At 41.5% G+C, this 18,236-nt stretch overlaps 1 protein-coding gene across 1 annotated transcript in view; it reads left to right on the top strand.

Annotated features, from left to right (window-relative positions):
• The window catches only part of TACR1 (tachykinin receptor 1), a 1,899,293-nt gene that overhangs the window by 670,607 nt on the left and 1,210,450 nt on the right, over window positions 1–18,236 (top strand). Inside the window, exon 2 of the mRNA XM_085633481.1 lies at window positions 3,891–4,094. Coding sequence (XP_085489607.1) covers window positions 3,891–4,094 — 204 coding nt within the window. The remainder of the gene's footprint in view (window positions 1–3,890; window positions 4,095–18,236) is intronic.

An 18,236-nucleotide genomic window follows, 5' to 3' on the forward strand; every position in this document is an offset into this window, starting at 1 on the left:
AGTGGCGCAGTGAGCACGGGACCCAAACCTGGGCATACCCTTCCCACTTAGGGCGACAAAAGCAAAAGGAACAAATGATGGATGGATTTAGGCCCAGATCTCTGTACTGAGGTGAACGTATGACATTGTTCAGCATTCTGTCCATCAACTGTTCATTTTTCATTTGTTACGTCAAGTGGGATGGGTATGCCCAGAAGTGGGTCCCGTGCTCTTCATGCCACTGAAGTCAAGCTAGCCTGGTTGATATGGGGTGGTACCCCAAAACCGGTCCTAGGATGCTTGTTTCCAGTCAAAGGAGGACCTGGCCTAGCAGTTTTGTCTGGACTATTCCCATGGCGAACAGGGTCAAGACTGATTTGCATATGGCTGGGTCTAAACTGGAATGGTATGGAGAGCACCAAAAACAATGGATGTAGGCCCAGATCTCTGTACTGGGAAGAATGTATGACATTGTTCAGCATTCTTTCCATCAATTGTTCTGTTTGCACTTTCTAGTAGTGGCATTTCTACGTAATTCATGACAAAGTCAATGTGACCACTAGGATGGGGTTGTCACTGCAAATCCAATGATAGGAAACATTGTGAAGCTGCTCCGCTGCAATTCGCTATTTCAGTTTAAAGTAATATCAGCCATTTCCCTATTCTAGCCTATGGGAAGAGCAAACCTGATGGGCAGTGAAAACAGGCGTGGGTATTCCTCACTGCCTGAGCAGAGGACACACACTTGTACCTGCCCTGTCTTTCACCTACCATCTGCTTCACCCCTAGAGATGCACCCTCGGGGTACTTGGGTGGTAATGTAAGATCCTCTCAGGGTGGCTAGCGACTCACACAGGCCATTCTCAGTAAACATGCAATTGTGCATATCAGCCTGCAGTAGTAGCTGGGCAAGTATTTAAGAGCACCGTCAGTGCAGAGTGCATACAAGCCTGCAATGGCAGGCTCGACACGTATTTAGGAGCACCATCAGTGCAAAGCATATACCAGCCTGCACTGGCAGGCTGGACATGTATTTAAAAGCACCATTGGTGTGAGTGTGCACATCAGCCTGCAATGGCTGGCCGGACATGTATTTAAGAGCACCATTTGGTCGAGTGTGCACACCAGCCTGCAATGGCAGGCTACACATGTATTAAAGAGCACCATCAGTGCAGAGTGCACACCAGCCTGCAATGGCAGGCTGGACGCATTCTTATCATACCCTCAGAGCAGAGCAAATGCCAGACAGCATTGACAGGCTGGACCCAGGTCTTAAAACATATTAAGTGAGAGTGTGCACCCACGGGCCAGCCATGGGAGACCTGAGCAACGTTTTATAAACCTCAGGTGAGCACCTCTTCCTAACGTGTGTAGGAAGGGTGCGCACACTTTCAGACTGCACTTACAGTGGGAAAGTGCCCCAGGCCCTAAGGCCTTAACAAGAGAATCTGCAACACTCAGGATGTGTCCCATAGGGAAATCCGCCCCCTTGGTCGGGAAAAGCCACATGGGGTTAATCTCATCCCGGGCAGTGCACATGCAGATGTACCTATCTGGCCACTCATCTACCCCAGTTTGGTGGTAGTGAATGGCCCATTCAGGGTTGGCTATGGAGTGAGACCGGCCTACCTAAGTTTGAGACTTTTCTGACAGGCTATTCAGGTGGGTGGCACAATCAGTGTGGCGTTCCCCTATTAGACAGTGTCAGCCCACCCTGAGTATGTGGTGTACCTTTTTACAGGTCACTCACAGGTATCGCACCTAACCCAATCAAGTAAACACCAATTTTCCCACTGCAGTACAGTGGGAAAGTGCCCAGAGTCCTAAGGTCAGGAAAAGAGAGTTGACAAAAACCAGGAGGACCAAATGAAAAACTTTTAGGGAAATCCCCCAGCAGAAGGGCCATGTCCAACAGACCCATATATAGATTACATAATGCAAGCTGAGGAGCATGATAGAGACCCACCTACAGCTTTGGCAGACTCTGTTGTGCCCCAGAGATGAGGCAGAGACAGAGATTTTCTACTGGCTTGATGTCCTATTGATAGAGTTGAAGGGAGGCGGGAGATGTTATATGATGAATGTATTGTCATTGCAATGTGTGGTTTTTAGGTACTGTTTTGTGGTGCAATTTCAACTTAGCTGCTAATGGCTCCTGAATGCTTATCAGCCTATTTTGATTTTTTTTTAGTTTATTTTGCTGACAAAAGATCAATAAAAAGATTTAAAAATGAAAAGCAGGTGTTACTATTACTCACCTCAAAGGTTCTCAATGTTCTGATCTCAGAAGGCTAGAAGACTGAGTTTGCTTATACTGTTTACAGGATGGGAGTAAGCTGCCTTAGTCATAGAATTCATATAGTCCACTTCATATTTGTTTGTTAGAGGTCATATTACTAAGTAGTACAATACAAGTAAAGGTGTACTGTATGCACTTGATGTTTCCACTCATGAGGATGTGTCAAGAGGAAAGACAAACAAAGGTCAAAAGAAAAACGGAAAAGACAACTGGAAATAAATAAAGGGGGAACCAGAGGGCCAGATGAAAAATGAAATCATTATGTGATTGTCTCAACATGGGTGTTCACCAATCTTATCAAGTGTAGCACTTGCTGACAGCCGAAATCGTAAAGCTAAAGAAAACTGTATGATACAGTGTTCCTTTCATGTTCTCTATTGCTGTTTCTGCCTAAACAGTGTGGTGGTGGGAGTTGCTGTGGTATACTTGTACTGTAGCTGTTCAATTTCCCTATTGCTAGGTGAGTGATGAACGTGAAAGTTAATACAGATTCTCTATACTTCTGGATAAAATTGTCCCTCATCTAAAATTGCCTGGTAATTACTCAAATAATTTCGTTCCAGCACCAGCATACTAAAAATGTTCCTTCGCCACATCTGCATGAGTTAGGAGGAATGTCGACATGTTTCACTGCTAAGTCATCATCACACAGTTGCATCAGGACTAAAAATAACTTAAAGAACCCAGAAAACTCATAACAGCTTGTGAGTGTCCTCAACTGATAACTGAGGTTCACATCCCTTTGTAACTGGAACCTTTCAAAAAGATATCCATGTATCTGAGGCTTGCTTAGGATATGGCTTGAAGTATCAATGAAGCAGCGAGAGGTGCTAACCTTTGGCTGTAGTGCATCAAGGTTGTATGCTATCTGGTTGATCACACTTGATCCTATAGTAAAACCTAGGATCAAGTGTTTTACAGTACTCGTTCACATAGGCTTTGCTACCTACAAACATAAACTCACTCCCCACAATTTTGGAGTGGATTGTATTAAAGTGTGATTAAGGCACACACCAAAAGGCTTCATTCTGAGTTGAGTAACTCATTTTATGAGTTACTGATTTCCTTTCCTATTACAAAATACCACTACAATAAAATAGTGTTATATTATCTGCAAATGGATGTATATTGTCTTGCTAAGCCATCAATTTTTATCCTCTGATGAGTCATCTTAGTTATCATGAGCTTATCATAAACTTGACTCTTCATGATATGCTTTGCATCCTTTCCATTAGGAAAGGATGTGGGGTAAAACTCTCAATGCAGTATATTGGAAAAAATGGGCCTAGACTGTACAATGTATACACCACTCTCAGCTCATGTACCTTGTGGAATCAGCACTGATAACAAGAGTTGGTCATAATTGTCAACAGCATGGTGTTAACCTCACCTACCCCTCAAAGAATTGGGATAGATGGAATATATTTCAATTAACCCTGTACTTTGATGCAACAGTAACATTGATAGAAGGTACTACCTTAAAATGAAAATGTATGTAGTAGACTCATGCTACTTAATAACTGTACTTAGGAAATGTAATAACTGAAAAGTGGGTGAGCATAGTTTATGTAATTTAATTTGCTTAGTAAGTCTTTCTCTTCTTTCGTTGCAGGTATATGGCAATTATCCATCCATTAAAACCCAGGTTGTCAGCTACTGCAACTAAAGTAGTTATTTGTGTGATTTGGGCCCTTGCATTTGCACTCGCCTTTCCCCAGGGTTACTTTGCCATGACAGCTGATCTGCCAGACCGGGTTGTTTGCTATCTGGATTGGCCGGAGACAGAAAGCAACAGCACAAGGGTGTATGAAAAAATGTAAGTTTTTTTACTTGCCTCCTAAAACGTATTTCTCAAAAATAAAATGCTTTGTGATCAGTGCTTCATCATTTTTATAGAAATACCTCACTTTTTCCATAAAATGTAAATTATATAAAAGATATTTTGCATCCTTCAGAATTTGTTGATAAGCCTAATTAGGGGAATTGTTTAGTATTTCTAAGTAGGAGACTCCAATTTGCTATGATGTACCATATACAGAGGACATTTTTTGTGTTAACCAATTTTAAATGCCAATAAATTTACTTGTATTTGTTCTAGATGTCCCATATTGGGAATTACATTTTTTAGACATAGTCTAGTTTGCCTCACGTCCAATCAATTTATCCAAGGCCCTTTCAGAGAGCATAGGGGTTCTAGTTACTATTTGATATATGGCAAATTCAGCCTCTGAAAAAGTATTATGGCATAGCCTGGGGGTCAGTTTCATTACTTCGAAAAGTAATGCGAAAATTGTGAATCAGCATTTCAATTTTGTTTATCATTTTGGGAATTGTAATGAGAAACCAGTGTTAATCCAGGATACTCAGTGGTTTATGAAGTTCAGTATCTGGCTAGTAGCCTTTCCTTGTGTTATGAAAATTATTATGACTCTAATAATGTTACAAGTTAGAATAAGATTGAGTTAATATCCATTCTTATGCCACCCTTTCCTTATTAGGTTTACTGGGTTTTGCTAAGATATTTGAATGAACAATAACCTTTACACCATATTATAACATATTTTTAATTTTATTCTTTTACATGAAATATTATGAAGGAAGTACTTTTGATAAATAGTTTCTCTTCTTGTTGTTTCCTGAATGTTTTGCTTTGCCTAGGAGCAATTCTTGTGTGAACCATAGTATTTAAGTGTACTCTTATAAAGTTGAAATTTGTACTAGTTTACAATGTATTATGTCATGTAATATTCCCGATTAAGCAGCATGACGGTGGAAACCAGTCCAAACCCTGTCCTTCTAAAATCATTTATTTTCTGGTTTCTTAGTAAATTTGGTAACTTGTGATGTTGTATACTTAGATCATGTCAGAGATTACCATTGCTGACTGCGGTGATGATTTCAAGTGTAAAATGAAGATAGTTTATGCAAAAGTATTAACAATGAATGTACACTTCCTTGGGGATGGATTACAAACAATTGTGTTTTTAATCATGCTTGTGCCAGAGTAATTTAGAGATCAAACATAAATGTTGAAAATGCTGACCACAGTGAAGTATTCACTGACATTAGAAGGTTCAGTTAAATAAAATAAAACACGAAATGCGACTATAAAGAAAAAAATAGCAATATTTTATCAGCTTCAGTGAACTCATTTGATGGACTTGGAATGAGTATTGACAAAAGCATGCTGGAAAATAAAAAGGGTTGATAGTGGGGATTTCATTGCATATCCATATGAATGTGTACGTATTTAAATTACTACATTTCAGGAGTTAAAGCAACATGAGATACACCCTGTGAATGCTTTCTATGTCTTATACAAGTAATCTCTTTAAATTTAAAACATATCTAAGGAGTGTTAAATAAGGTGATTTGTTGAGAAATACCATACCGAAATACACGATGAAAACTGAAAATGGGATTATGTGCCCAAGGGAGCATGCAATAACTTTAGAACGTGCTTTAAAGCTATTGTGCAGATTCAAAGCTATGAACAGAGCAACAAGAGTATGAACTAAAAGCTCAGAACTTAATAAAATCTGATGAGATAGAGATAAAACTTAAATGTGATTAAACAAGAACATCTTTTGTTCAAAGTTACATGAAGTTCAGTGTTTTTTCTCTTGCAGTGTCCACTAAAGTTAGAGATCATCATTGTGGTCACATTTTTATAAAAAAATCCCTCTTATCCTAACAGGGTGTGAACCATATGCTTATGAATATGATAAAAGGTAGTTGCTTGCCATGGGATGGTTTGAATGAAACTGATCAAAAATATTGATACAAATGGAGGAAAGCAGGGAGATTATTCATTTGAGCTTTATTGAATTGATGTAAATTCCTATGTTTGAGTTTATTTACCAAAGTGAAAGAATGGATCAGGTGTGAACAATATCTTCAAATGGTCATGAGGGTGTTTGATGACAAGACAATTGTCCACGTTTTGATCTGTTCACTGGTTACAAGGGGGCTATTCATACTTGACTGATAGGCTGTCATGGATTGGATATCCACAATTCAGTAATCAAAACTGTATATTTTCAAACATAACGTGTATCTGTAAAGGATACGTTCACCGGGAGGCATCTTGGCACTGAATAACAGACATTTATTGTTCACCAACGGCACTCATTTTATTGACCTCAGACAGATTGAAGGCTAATTGGCCTTGACATTTGAACCACATTGTCCCAGAATGTTAACAACAAAGGTGACTACATTATCTTTGGTCAAAGCTGTACATACTCTTTAGGGGTTGATAGCTTTCGATTTGTTTGTGTACAAATGTGACTCTTTTTCTTGTAACACCGAAGGGCTTGATAGTGATTGGTAAGGCCTGCAACAGAGGCAGTGAGAAAACAATGAGTTTGTTGAATTCATAAGATTAGTTTATATGCAGTGATCCTCTAATAGATATGTGACAAATACTATGTGAGTAAACAAAAGGAAAAGTTGAAAGTGGCCTATACACGGTGTAAAGTAAGAGACGTTTGAATACTCTTTGACGTGAAGTAAAAAGAAATCAAGAAGGAGATGGCAAAAACTAAATAGGTTTTATGGTGTGGATGTTGAAATTTTTCTTTTACGAACATTTTCTTCACTGAGGAAATGAAATAATTGTGCCGGGGCAGGCAATAGACTTGTATAGTGAAAGAAACTCTAGCATGGTTCAAGGGGGAAGAATATGTGAGGTAGGATTTCCATCGGAATTAGAAACAAAAAGAGACTGAGACTCATGTGTGCATAAAGAACGTAAGATGGTTGTAATGTGGCTAAATGTAGGGCCATCAAATTGGAGATGCAGAAAATGGCCATTTATCAGAAAGGAAAGAGGGATCAGGATGGGATAGGAGAGAGGGATGAGGGGAGCCTTCTTTTAAGTGGTAGTCTAAACGGTCACAAGAGAGGAAAGGAAATTATTATTCTAAAAAAAGGCAATCATTATTGCTAATGAAAATAATTTCCCATTCTAAACAAAAGAATATTTGACTATAAAACATTTTATTGTGAAATATTTATTATTGAAATTCGAGGTTAATGGTCTTGAAATTCAAACTTGCTATCTATTTCTTGAATTGCTCTGTGCAAGTCATGGAATTCTTGGTGGTAGCTGTGTAAAATAGGATGCTGTGCATGTTAACATAGATACAAATATATCTGTCTTTGATTTCATAATATGTGTTGTATTTTTCTTTTTATGTCATCTGAGAGGCTTTCAGACAGTGTTCTGAAGGACATGCATAAATTAGATATAATTTGTTGGGTACTTTATCTAATCTCACTTTTCTCACCTATCTATTTGTAATCTGTCATGATGTTGACTATCAGGACTGATTTGAGTTACTTACATGGAAAGGTTATTTACTTACTGAATTTCTGATGACTTGCTTCTGATTTCCAAGGCCTCAGCCTCTGACAAATCTGAGTGACCGTTCCCCTATCTGAGTTATTAATCTGTGAGAACTGCCTAAACTTAATAAAGCTACTTTGAGTGAAGCTCAAGGGGTAATTTAGAGTTCGATGGAACTGAAGCTCTGTTATAAATTGGCGCGATCTGATCCTGTCAAACATGCTGTTCTTCATCCATTCTAGGGTTAGGGAAATCACCAGATTTCCAAGGTGATTCCTTAGCTGGATCTGCACTGGGTAATTTATGACCCAATGATATGTGTACCACAAGCCCAACAGATCACTGTGGTGGTTGCGCTCCCTATTTAGGGCAGTGTGATGATCATTGATGTTCCCTGCAGGAGTCCACCATGTGAAGCATTTTAGTCTTAGGCAGGGAAAAAAAACACAATGGACCCAAAGCAGATGTGGAGGAGTCTTAGGGAACGAAGGCCATTGCATTTTTGTTTTTACAAACAGACCCGATTTCTGGAGTTTGTTGTGTGGAAAATGAAAAAGAATTTCATTCAATAAGCATCCAGCTGTGCTTTCGGTGCAACAGCTGCTCTGACTGATGCACGGAAGGCGCTGGAATCCCCATCAGGCACCTACAGATGGCAGGTATTTGTCTATCAGGTGAGTGGAGGACAGGGCCTCTGCTGGTCTGGCTGGTTAGCAGACCAAATGCCTGAGTCCTGACCAACTCGTTTTCCCGCAATTGTGTGGTATGAGGAATCATTTTACAATCTTACACCCAAGACTTGAAGAATACCTCTGCTGTGTGAGGCCTGGGCCTGTCAGTGCTTTGCACATGAGCAATGGTACTTCAGCACCAAGCCTGAGCCTTTGCAATGTGAGGAATGAGTGATAAATAGCTTTTCTTTCGGAGTCACTGGATTGTAAAAGTGATATAGCCTAGCTCATCTTTCTAAGCCTTTCAGATCTTCCTAGCTTGAGCGGCAGCCCTGCTAAGAACAGAGATTGTGTGCTCATTTTCCAGAGATTGTGTGTGCTCATTTTCCAGGCAATGATGTTCCACGCAGCATCCCCCTTGTATTATATGACTGATGATTTACACAGAGGGGAAATGATGAGGAAATCAAGGGCAGTGGAAGGTAGAAGTGAAGTGAAATGTTTTATACTTTTTTAAAAATGATAAAAGGCCATGTCAAATTGCTTAACCAAATTATTTGTAAAACATGGCATGGCCGATTTTTCTTTTAAGAAATTGTGTTGTAAATTGCGTCATTAGATCTCTTATCTATTGTTATAATTCCTTGGCAATAAAAACTTGTAAATAAGACAATTGAATCTCAGCTTCATTCTGCAGAACCAGAGATTAATGGAATGTTGTAAGTGCCCCTTCAGAGCTGCTTGTTCGACCTTTGATATTTTAGTCAATTTCTTTGGAAACGTGAGCGGAAATGTGGCCATATCACCACCTTTTTTAAGGAAATTGAAGCAATAGGTCAATTTCACACTTGGGGCACATTCCTCGTGGATGTTCGTCAATATGCACTTATAAAAAAATAAAAAAAAATACGGTGTTTTCTCCAGCACTTGCATTATTTAACATATGAGCTGCAGATGAAGCAGCATGGAAAAAGAGAGGTGATTCCTTGCCACTATGTGTTTTCACCAGGTAGACCCCCCAACTTGTCAGAGATATTGAAATCCTCCTTGAAACTGGGAGAAACAGATGACACCCACACTTGTGAGGCCCTTTCACTTCTCATGCACCGATGCATAGAGACGGACAGCAAGTCTTGACTCATACAGTTGACTTTCCTTTTGAGAGTGGCCTTGGACACCCAGAACCATGATGATTTCTGAGACAGTACCCCAAGGTAGTGTCCCTAAGTGGTCCCTGGCATCTTCTTTGCCCCACCTCTAGTGTTGTGAACAGTTAGCATTGTATCCTTTTTGCCTCCGTGCCTCAATTTGTAATCTAGCTCCGGCACAGAAGCAAGTGCTACCTTTTCACCAACAGAATGGTTATCACAGACGATGCCACAGAACCCCACCACCAACCTTCTTAAAAAGCGATGTACTTCAATAAAGACAGTCCTGGTCGGGGAACAACCTTTACAACGCAACTTTTACAACGCACTACCATTACAACGAAACTGTTACAACGCAAATGCATTGACAACGCATGCCATTACAACGCAAGTCTTTACATCGACTTGCACTAGATGGCGTGCTAACATTAAAAATAGTGTAGTTTACTATCCACACACCTTCCCTACTGTTACGTGGACTGGAGTTAGAATAGTAAATTACACTTTTTTAATGTTAGCACGCCATCTAGTGCAAGTCGATGTAAAGACTTGCGTTGTCACTGCATTTGCGTTGTAAAAATTTCGTTGTAACAGCATGCGTTGTAAAAGCATGCGTTGTAACATCATACATCCGTCCTGGTCATTGGTTACAGCCCAGAGTGCAAAGAATGAGACATGTTGTCCTGTTAAGGATGTTCAAAAGCAGCTTCTCCCTCTTGTGACCCCATGGCAAGTTTAAAATGAAGCATCACTGGCAGTGGCACTCACACAAATGCACATACATGGGACCAGAATTCTTAAGAGAAGCCATTATATGGTACAGTCCCAATAGGAAGCTCGGATCTCTGGGCACTTACACAGTCACATAGTACAGATTAACAAAAAACAAATGGGGCGACAGTAGCTACCTTGCAGGAGCCACTAAACTCTGGAATACTCTGCCCCTCCATATCAGAACGTCATCTTCCCTGCTGACCTTCAGAAAACTTCTTAAAACCTGGCTTTTCAACTTGTAATCTGTTTCTTCTATCACCCTCCCACACTATGCCTAGCTATCAGCACCAAGACACCCAAGGGTATACGTTGCGCTATATAAATTCATATAACATATCCTAACATACAGTTATATGCTCATATATGCAAATTCACATGCACATACATCGAACAGCAAATGGGACATAGACGTGCATATGTGTTAAATAAACAACCACCTCCCATATTGCCTACGGAATTTAGGAAAGTGCATGTCTGTTGCTCCCATAGATAAAATGGTAGAAATGTGCTGCATGTGAAATACAACTGTAGCAATTGACACATAAGTTGTCTATTACTCACCGGCTGATTGCTCTATTCGAACTTTAAAAAGACGATATCTATATCTAAATACAGTGAGGAGTGCGGACATTCAGGAATAGCTCTTAATGATGTTAGGATCTCTCAGCGGTGGTTCCTGCCATAGGGCAATGGGGTGCTGCCCCACTCGTATTTGCCCCCCCCATTACATGTGAATAAAATACAAATAGACTGCTTGAGTCAAACTTAATATTTACATTTTGAGAGCGCGCCCTAGTCAGATTTCAGCTACAAGCAGATTCTCTCGTTAGAAGCTCTGAAGGGGGTGGGGCTTCAATTTGACTGATATTGTGTCAGGTTAGCAGCAGTTCATGGCACCTGGGCCCAGAAAGTGTCAGTGCACATGTTGGGTTGGACTGATGCCTTCCTTCGGTCAGCCCAACATGCGCATTAGAGGCTTCTTTTCACCTGCACATTAGGGACAGGGGTTGATCAAAGCTGAAACCCCTCATCTCCTAAGGAACAGTGAGTTTGCCTGCTCACGCCAATCCTTGCACTGCTTTCTGCAAGGCTGCAACGTCTGGATTGGCTGAGAGACTGTGACGCTGCTAGGCCAGTCAGTGTGCTGTTTAATTTTCTACAGCAAGTTGTGCATTTGCTAATTTTAACCGTAGTTTGTACTAGTTTAAACTTTAGTTTATTAGAAGGTAATGTTTCTGAACCTGGATATTTGGCTAGTGTATTTTAACTTAAAACTTGCTAATAAGTAGCCCAGTGCTTGAAATGGGAAAATAGAAGTGCAGGTACTCCGTACCAGAGTACCTGCTTGTTTCTGAGAAGTGCCGGTACTCCCCAATTAAAAGTATTACGTCTATCTTGATAAGTGCCGGCACTCTCCCTCTCAAAATAAAAAAAGTGCTGCTACTCCGTACCGGACAGTTCCGGCCCATTTAAAGCACTGAAGTAGCCCAGTTACTTGTTCATCCAAAAGTCCTGAGCACTAATTTACAACTCCAATTCACGCGCGCCTAACATGCACAGTCTACCGAATCTATGGCTTTTGGCTTCATCAAGCACTTCCTAGCTACCCCGGGTCAGACAACAACTCCCACCTGCTTCAGATCCAGGGGGTGCAGACCGACGACAGTGCTATGATCTACTGCAAAGGTGGAGTCAGGCAACTTCAGCAGTGCAGCCATTACGGAGAAGGAACCAGGCTCAGCAGTGTGTTTGGAGGTAATGTTAATTTTAATGTTAATTGTGATTTATAAAACGCTTAATACTGTCAGGTCTCTAAGCGCTATGAGAAAGAAGCTACAGTGCCCCCAGGTGAGTATGGCCCCTGACTGAATGGAATTAAGCCCAGGCTTCAATGAAGAGGAGGGTCTTCAAGTTCTTCCTAAATTTTAGGAGGGCCTTCTCAGATCGGAGGTTCCATAGTTGTGGGATGCAGACGGAGGAGGCCCGCCCTCCTTTTTTCGTGAGGTTAAACCGCAGGCAGGATAGTTGGTTCCCCGCGGAGGATCTTAAAGAGCGGCTTGGGACATATTTCACAAGGCGCTCATTGATGTACCTTGGGGCTTGTCCATGTTGAGCCTTATGGGCAATACAAAATCCCTTGAATTTGGTCCTTTGCTTGATAGGAAGCCAATTAAGTTTTTTAAGTAGGGGGTCAACCCTTGTATATCTGGGAAGTTTAAAAATCAACCTGGCTGCGTCATTCATTACCACCTGAAGTTTGCTTAGCAGATTATCCGGTAGCCCAATGTAAAGCGCATTGCCATAGGCTAAACGAGACAAGATCATTGCTGTCACCACCGTTCGCATGGTGGAGAAAGAGAGGATGGGTGAGAGTTTCCTCAATTGCCTTAGTAGGCCCACACATGTCCCAAAGACGGTGGAAACTTGATTAGACAAAGAGAGATTAGCGTCAATTTTTATGCCCAGGCTTTTTACCACTGGTGCTGGAGACGGAGTGTCTCTCAGCTCCTGTGGCCAAAATTGATAGGATCATGGGTTATTATCCGTACTAATGGCCAACACCTCAGTTTTATCCAGGTTGACCTTTAGTGAATTTAGAGTCATCCAACTTACTACGAATCTCAGAATGTCTTGTACGCGTGCATGGGCTTGGGGAGTGTTTTTGATTTGTAGGATGATTTGTGTGTCATCAGCGTAGTTAAACACTTGACAATCCATCCGGGCCAGGTCCATCACCAGAAGGTGCAAATAACTGTTAAACAACAGTGGTGATAGAGCGGACCCTTGGGAAACTCCACAGGTTATGGGCCTTCTGTCAGACACACAATCACCCATCTGAATTACTTGGGTGCGGTCCGTCAGGAAGGAGGCAATCCATTGATGGATCGTCCCATCAATGTCCTATGTCCCGGATTCTGGTCAGAAGTTAATCATGATTGTCTGTGTCGAACGCGGCCGACAGATCTAAGAGGACCAGGGCACACAGCTTTTTTTTGTCTACCGTGAGCCTGATTTCATCCAGTACGGACAACATCACTAGCTCCGTGCTATTGTGGGCTCGGAAGCCAGCCTGCCTGTTCCCAAGTAAGTGATGATCTTCCATAAACCCTGATAAGGTTTTAAGAACATGTTGCTCCAGGATTTTGGCTATAAAAGGGAGTTGGGAGGTGGGTCTATAATTTTTCATAATGGTGGTATCGGCTCCCATTTTTTTGAGTAATGGAATTACTCTAGCTTCCTTAAATTTTCTGGGGACTATCCATGTTTCCAGAGAAAGATTAAGCAGGGAAAGGACTTCTACCTCAATCGCTGGCAGGGCTAGTTTGAAAATCTTTGGGTGGCAGGGATCCGCAGGTGAACCCGACTTAATCTTCGATGAAATGTGGAGCAAAGAGTCTTGGTCCACTTTAGGAAAGGTGATGATAGATTCCATTATATTCTTGTGTGACTTTGCCCTTACCAGGACCTGTGGATTGGTGGGAGTTTTATGAATGTCAATTAAGATATCTTTGACTTTATCTGAGAAAAACGTCAAGAACTTATTACATAGTTCCCAACTGGTAGGAGCTTCTTGCATTTGCTTTTGGCTGAGCTCTTTTAACATTTTTAACGTTTCTTTTTGTTTATTGTCGGCATCCAGGATCCTGGATTCATAGAATTCGGCCTTCCTTTTAAGGATGGCTTTTTTGTAGCTGATAAATTTAAACCTAAATTCCAGAAGTGTCTGTGGCTTGTAGTTTTTACGCCACTGTCTTTCATAGTGGCGGAAGGTCCGCTTCAACGCCCTGAGTTCTTCCGCTTTTATTCTGCGAGCTGGTGCCAATTTACTAATGGCCGTAGTCAATTGATTGCAAATAGATTTGCACCTAACTTCAGGATACTCAGACCATGTTTCCCTGGGAGCCATAACTCGTAGAGTTTCTCCCAAACTATTGGCCTCAATTTTATTCCAACTCTGCACCATTTTCCATCTGGGCGGAGGACGGGGAGACCAACTAGTTAGGGTAATTTGGAAACTGATAAGATAATGATCGGATCATCCGCAACGCGATGTCTCTACTAGGTTAACCAGTGACTGAGTAGACCAGACCAGGTCTAATGTGTGACCTTTCTCGTGGGTGGGGTGTCTGCCAACTTGTGCAATCCCAATGTGGGCATTGTTTCATCCAACTTTTGAGCTTGTGCTTCTCTGGGTAGCTGGTCCCAGTGATAGTTGAAATCCCCTACCACCAAAAGCTGTTGGAACTGTGTGCGAAGGTTAGTGACAATTTCAGTGAGATGGTCAATGAACTTGGGGGGAGCTCTCGGGGGTCGGTATACTGCCACCACTGCCACACTCATAGTATCAGTGTAAGCTTTAGCTATTAGTCCCCATTGTCAACTGTTTTTTTTATAGAAGATTGCCACTCCCCCTCCTCTTTTCCCATCAGGCCTATTGTGCCATAAGGCATCATAGCCTGCGGGCAATGGTGCAGCTATGTCTGGACCAGAGTTATCATCAAACCAAGTTTCAGTAATTGCCAGAATATCAGGAGAGTCATCTTGCAGTAAGGTAAATATTTCAAGCTGTGCTTCTGAAGTGACCGCGTATTAACCATCATAACTTTCAGGAGCTTATTCCAGTTGGAATTATTGCCTTTACAGGTGTTGGGGACTGTAGCCCTTATATCCTCACTCAAATGTGTAGTGAGAATGCCTTCTGCTAAGAGCCGGCTCTTAATCTGCGGCTCTAGGTAAGGTGTAATATGATTCAAAGCGCACAATTCAGTACTTGAGTATGATAAGATTTGTCCAGGAGTCCTGGCCCCTGGGCCCGTTCGGGAGCGGACGGGCGCAGACGGGCTTGCCTTAGGCGTGACGTTGGCGCGCCCACGGCGCATCCGCTGCACGCGTCCGCTCCAGCGTGCAGTTTTGTGCGCCTTGCTTGTCTCGCCCCACCCCGTCAATCAGGCCAGCTGGCTACCCTCGCAACCACTAGACCGCAACTGAAGAGCGGAAGTGGTGGAGAGGAAGCTTGTGCCCCATGTATGTCACAAACGTATGTCACAAACCAAATTCAAATGCAGATGTATTTTTGAAAAATAGCAGCGTGATACATTTTACAAATTTTACAAATCCAAACAGTTTAAAAAGTTATTAGCGAGACTTTTCTGGGCTGCATGGTAAGTGGGACAATGAATCAGTATTTCTTTTGCTTTCGTTTCTAACAGCATTTAGTACCATAGCACTACGAGGCGTGGTGGTGCATGGCATTTGACTGTGCATGTATGTTAGAAAGTGTTGCCACAAGCCTAGTTTCAAGGTAACGCTATGTTTCCAACACTGTCTCTCATGTAATAATGGTCAATGTTCAAGACTTCAGAGGCAAGGATGCCCATATAGATTATCGGCATCAAATGTACGGTTATAGTACACCTGCGATTTACTTCTTTCCTTACTATGAACACTGAAAAAAGATATGGTATGTTCTAACCATGCCGCCTCAATTTCGCTCGTATTTGGTCAGTACCAAGAACATGCTAGCAGAATTACAACACCTAAAAAAAAGTAGCCGATTGGTAATCTGGTTCACTTATCACTATTCTGGCCCCCACTTTATGAGCACATGAAGCAAAGGCTGTCCGCAACGGCCACAAGACTGTGTGGCAAAATTAACTCATCCCAACACAACTTGTCAGTGTTTACAAACAGGAGGGTGGTCCTTTTCTTCATGGGCAACCACATCATCCAGTTTAGTCCTGCACTAGTTCAGAGAGCTGGAGAGCACACTGGTGTTAGAAGTTATGCAAGGCGGTGAATGTTGCACTTTAAAAAACCCCGACATATAACATATTGTACAATAAGTTGCATAGCACAAGCTATTGGTAAACTGACTTAAATTGACGAATAAAGAGATGAAATATCAAACTCTTCACAAGCTATAGGATTTAGTAGGGGTTCTCTAGGAAGACAACCTTACAGACATTAATTGCATATTATTTTGCCTTTTTATTCCTTTTTACTTGTTAGGTAGCCAGTCTGGAACTTTTATTCCTTTTATGCCCCATGGATACCAGGCAACAACTAGTTGGCAAGAATTGAGCTTCTGCCGGACTGCTGCCTCCTGTCTTGATCATAAAGTTAGAAACAGTATGTATTTTAAAATCGCAATTTCTACTGTTCAGATAAAACCCGTAGAACAATTAATAAAATGGATCAAATGCGAACCAAGTTAAACAAAAAAGAAAAAAAGGGATTTCAAGCTCAGTGCTGCAAGAACAGCTTTCATCTCTATCGTCGTTTATGTAATTATTCCACATCATTCCCACCGTCCCATGGGATCCGTCAGCCTGGGCTATATTAAGCATACAAACATAACATGTTTTTTCCAGAAAAGAGTGTGGATGTGAAATATATTTCTTTAAAACAATTAGAACGTTCTCTTCTTCTCTGAAGAACAGGTTGAGGAGGCTATCAATAGCAAGCGTTCCCTGCCCCTTAAAGTAGGGGGGACAGCTGACACCCCTCGTGGCAGATGGTCCCTGGGAGCAGCTTTGCATACATTGTGTCGAAATCTGATTTTGACTGGGGGTTATGGATTTTAGGGGCAGATCTATGTACAGAGAGCACAAAAGAGAGAAATACCTTCACCACTCCCCCTGAAAGATAACACTCCGCATACCCCCAACAGGCTCCAGTTTATACCGAAATCTGACAGGATCAGGACCTGCAAAACAATAGCATTTTTTTTCCTATGTCGATGCTTGATGCTGGAATCTGAGGACGTGACAATACGTGAACAAGGTGCACGTGCAATAGGTGGTCTACAGCTACAAACATGTCGACTAGGGAAGCTTGCCTGCCACAGGACACTCATCCCAAACGTTGATGCTTCACCACTTTCAAATGTCACCAGCCACCACTGGTATCTCTCCTGATGCATTCGGCGACGTGGTTTTGGGGTTTTCTTCAGAACACCACCAAAGGAAAATAAGCAAAAAATGTACTTAAATACAATTACATAGGCAATAGAAGCATTTATTCCAGTACCACCATCTAAATATTTTATTTATTTGTCAGAAAAAGTTATCACAATCGCACGCCATTCTTTTTCACACAAAATAAATGTTTGTACATATTCTTCCTTTACAGTGAAACAAACTTAATTTAATAATTTCAGCAGGTTTGAAGGAATGAAGAAAAACATGTGGCTTTGTCGTACCCAGGTGAATAAGCAGAATTTTGGACTGCTGCCATTGGTCTATTCTTTATTTAAAAGTGTTTCTTTCCCGAAGCATTGAAAATTGAATTAAACCGGTGAATACAATTCATACAGCAGCAGGATGTGGTGAACAAGCAGTCTTATACAGTTTAGACTTACCCTAGAGAATCTGCATCTGTGTGTAAAGTCTCCTTGCATAAAGACCCCCCACCCCCACCCACCCAAGACCTGCAGCGGCTCCCATCAATCATCTTATTAAGGAAAACCCTTTAGGAACCATTGTTTTCTTTTAGTGCACGTCTGTTTCTTTTCATTGGGCCTCACGGGGGTCGGAGGATGGTGTGGTTGGGGGTCTTTGATTCGTATCTTGATGTTTTTAGCAGCACTCGTGTGTCATAATTCATCAAAATCATAAAATCAACATGAGTAAATCATAAATATTTAATTTGCACACTGCACTAGTTGGCAGTGTTTAAGGCGTGTTTCCAGCAGCCCAGCCGAATGAACAGAGAGTACAATAAGTCACTGTGTTGTTATGGTCAAATTTTGAAACAAACCTAGCAGCATATAGAAGTGTAACATTCTCTGTGAAATATAGCATTTATTTTGTATCAATATCCAATTCTAAACATGCCATTTTCAGTAAGACACTATGTAGAATATACTACCTCTTTGTGCCACATAATTCAGTCAAACTGTCACATAGTTTGACCATGCAAAGCTACTAAAGCCTGGTGACCCTGAACCGGTGCTTGAAAGGGAAAAAGAGAAGTGCGAGTACTCGGTAGCAGAGCACCTGCTTGTTTCTGAGAAG

Source organism: Triturus cristatus, chromosome 11, assembly GCF_964204655.1.
Source record: "Triturus cristatus chromosome 11, aTriCri1.1, whole genome shotgun sequence".
NCBI lineage: Eukaryota > Metazoa > Chordata > Amphibia > Caudata > Salamandridae > Triturus > Triturus cristatus.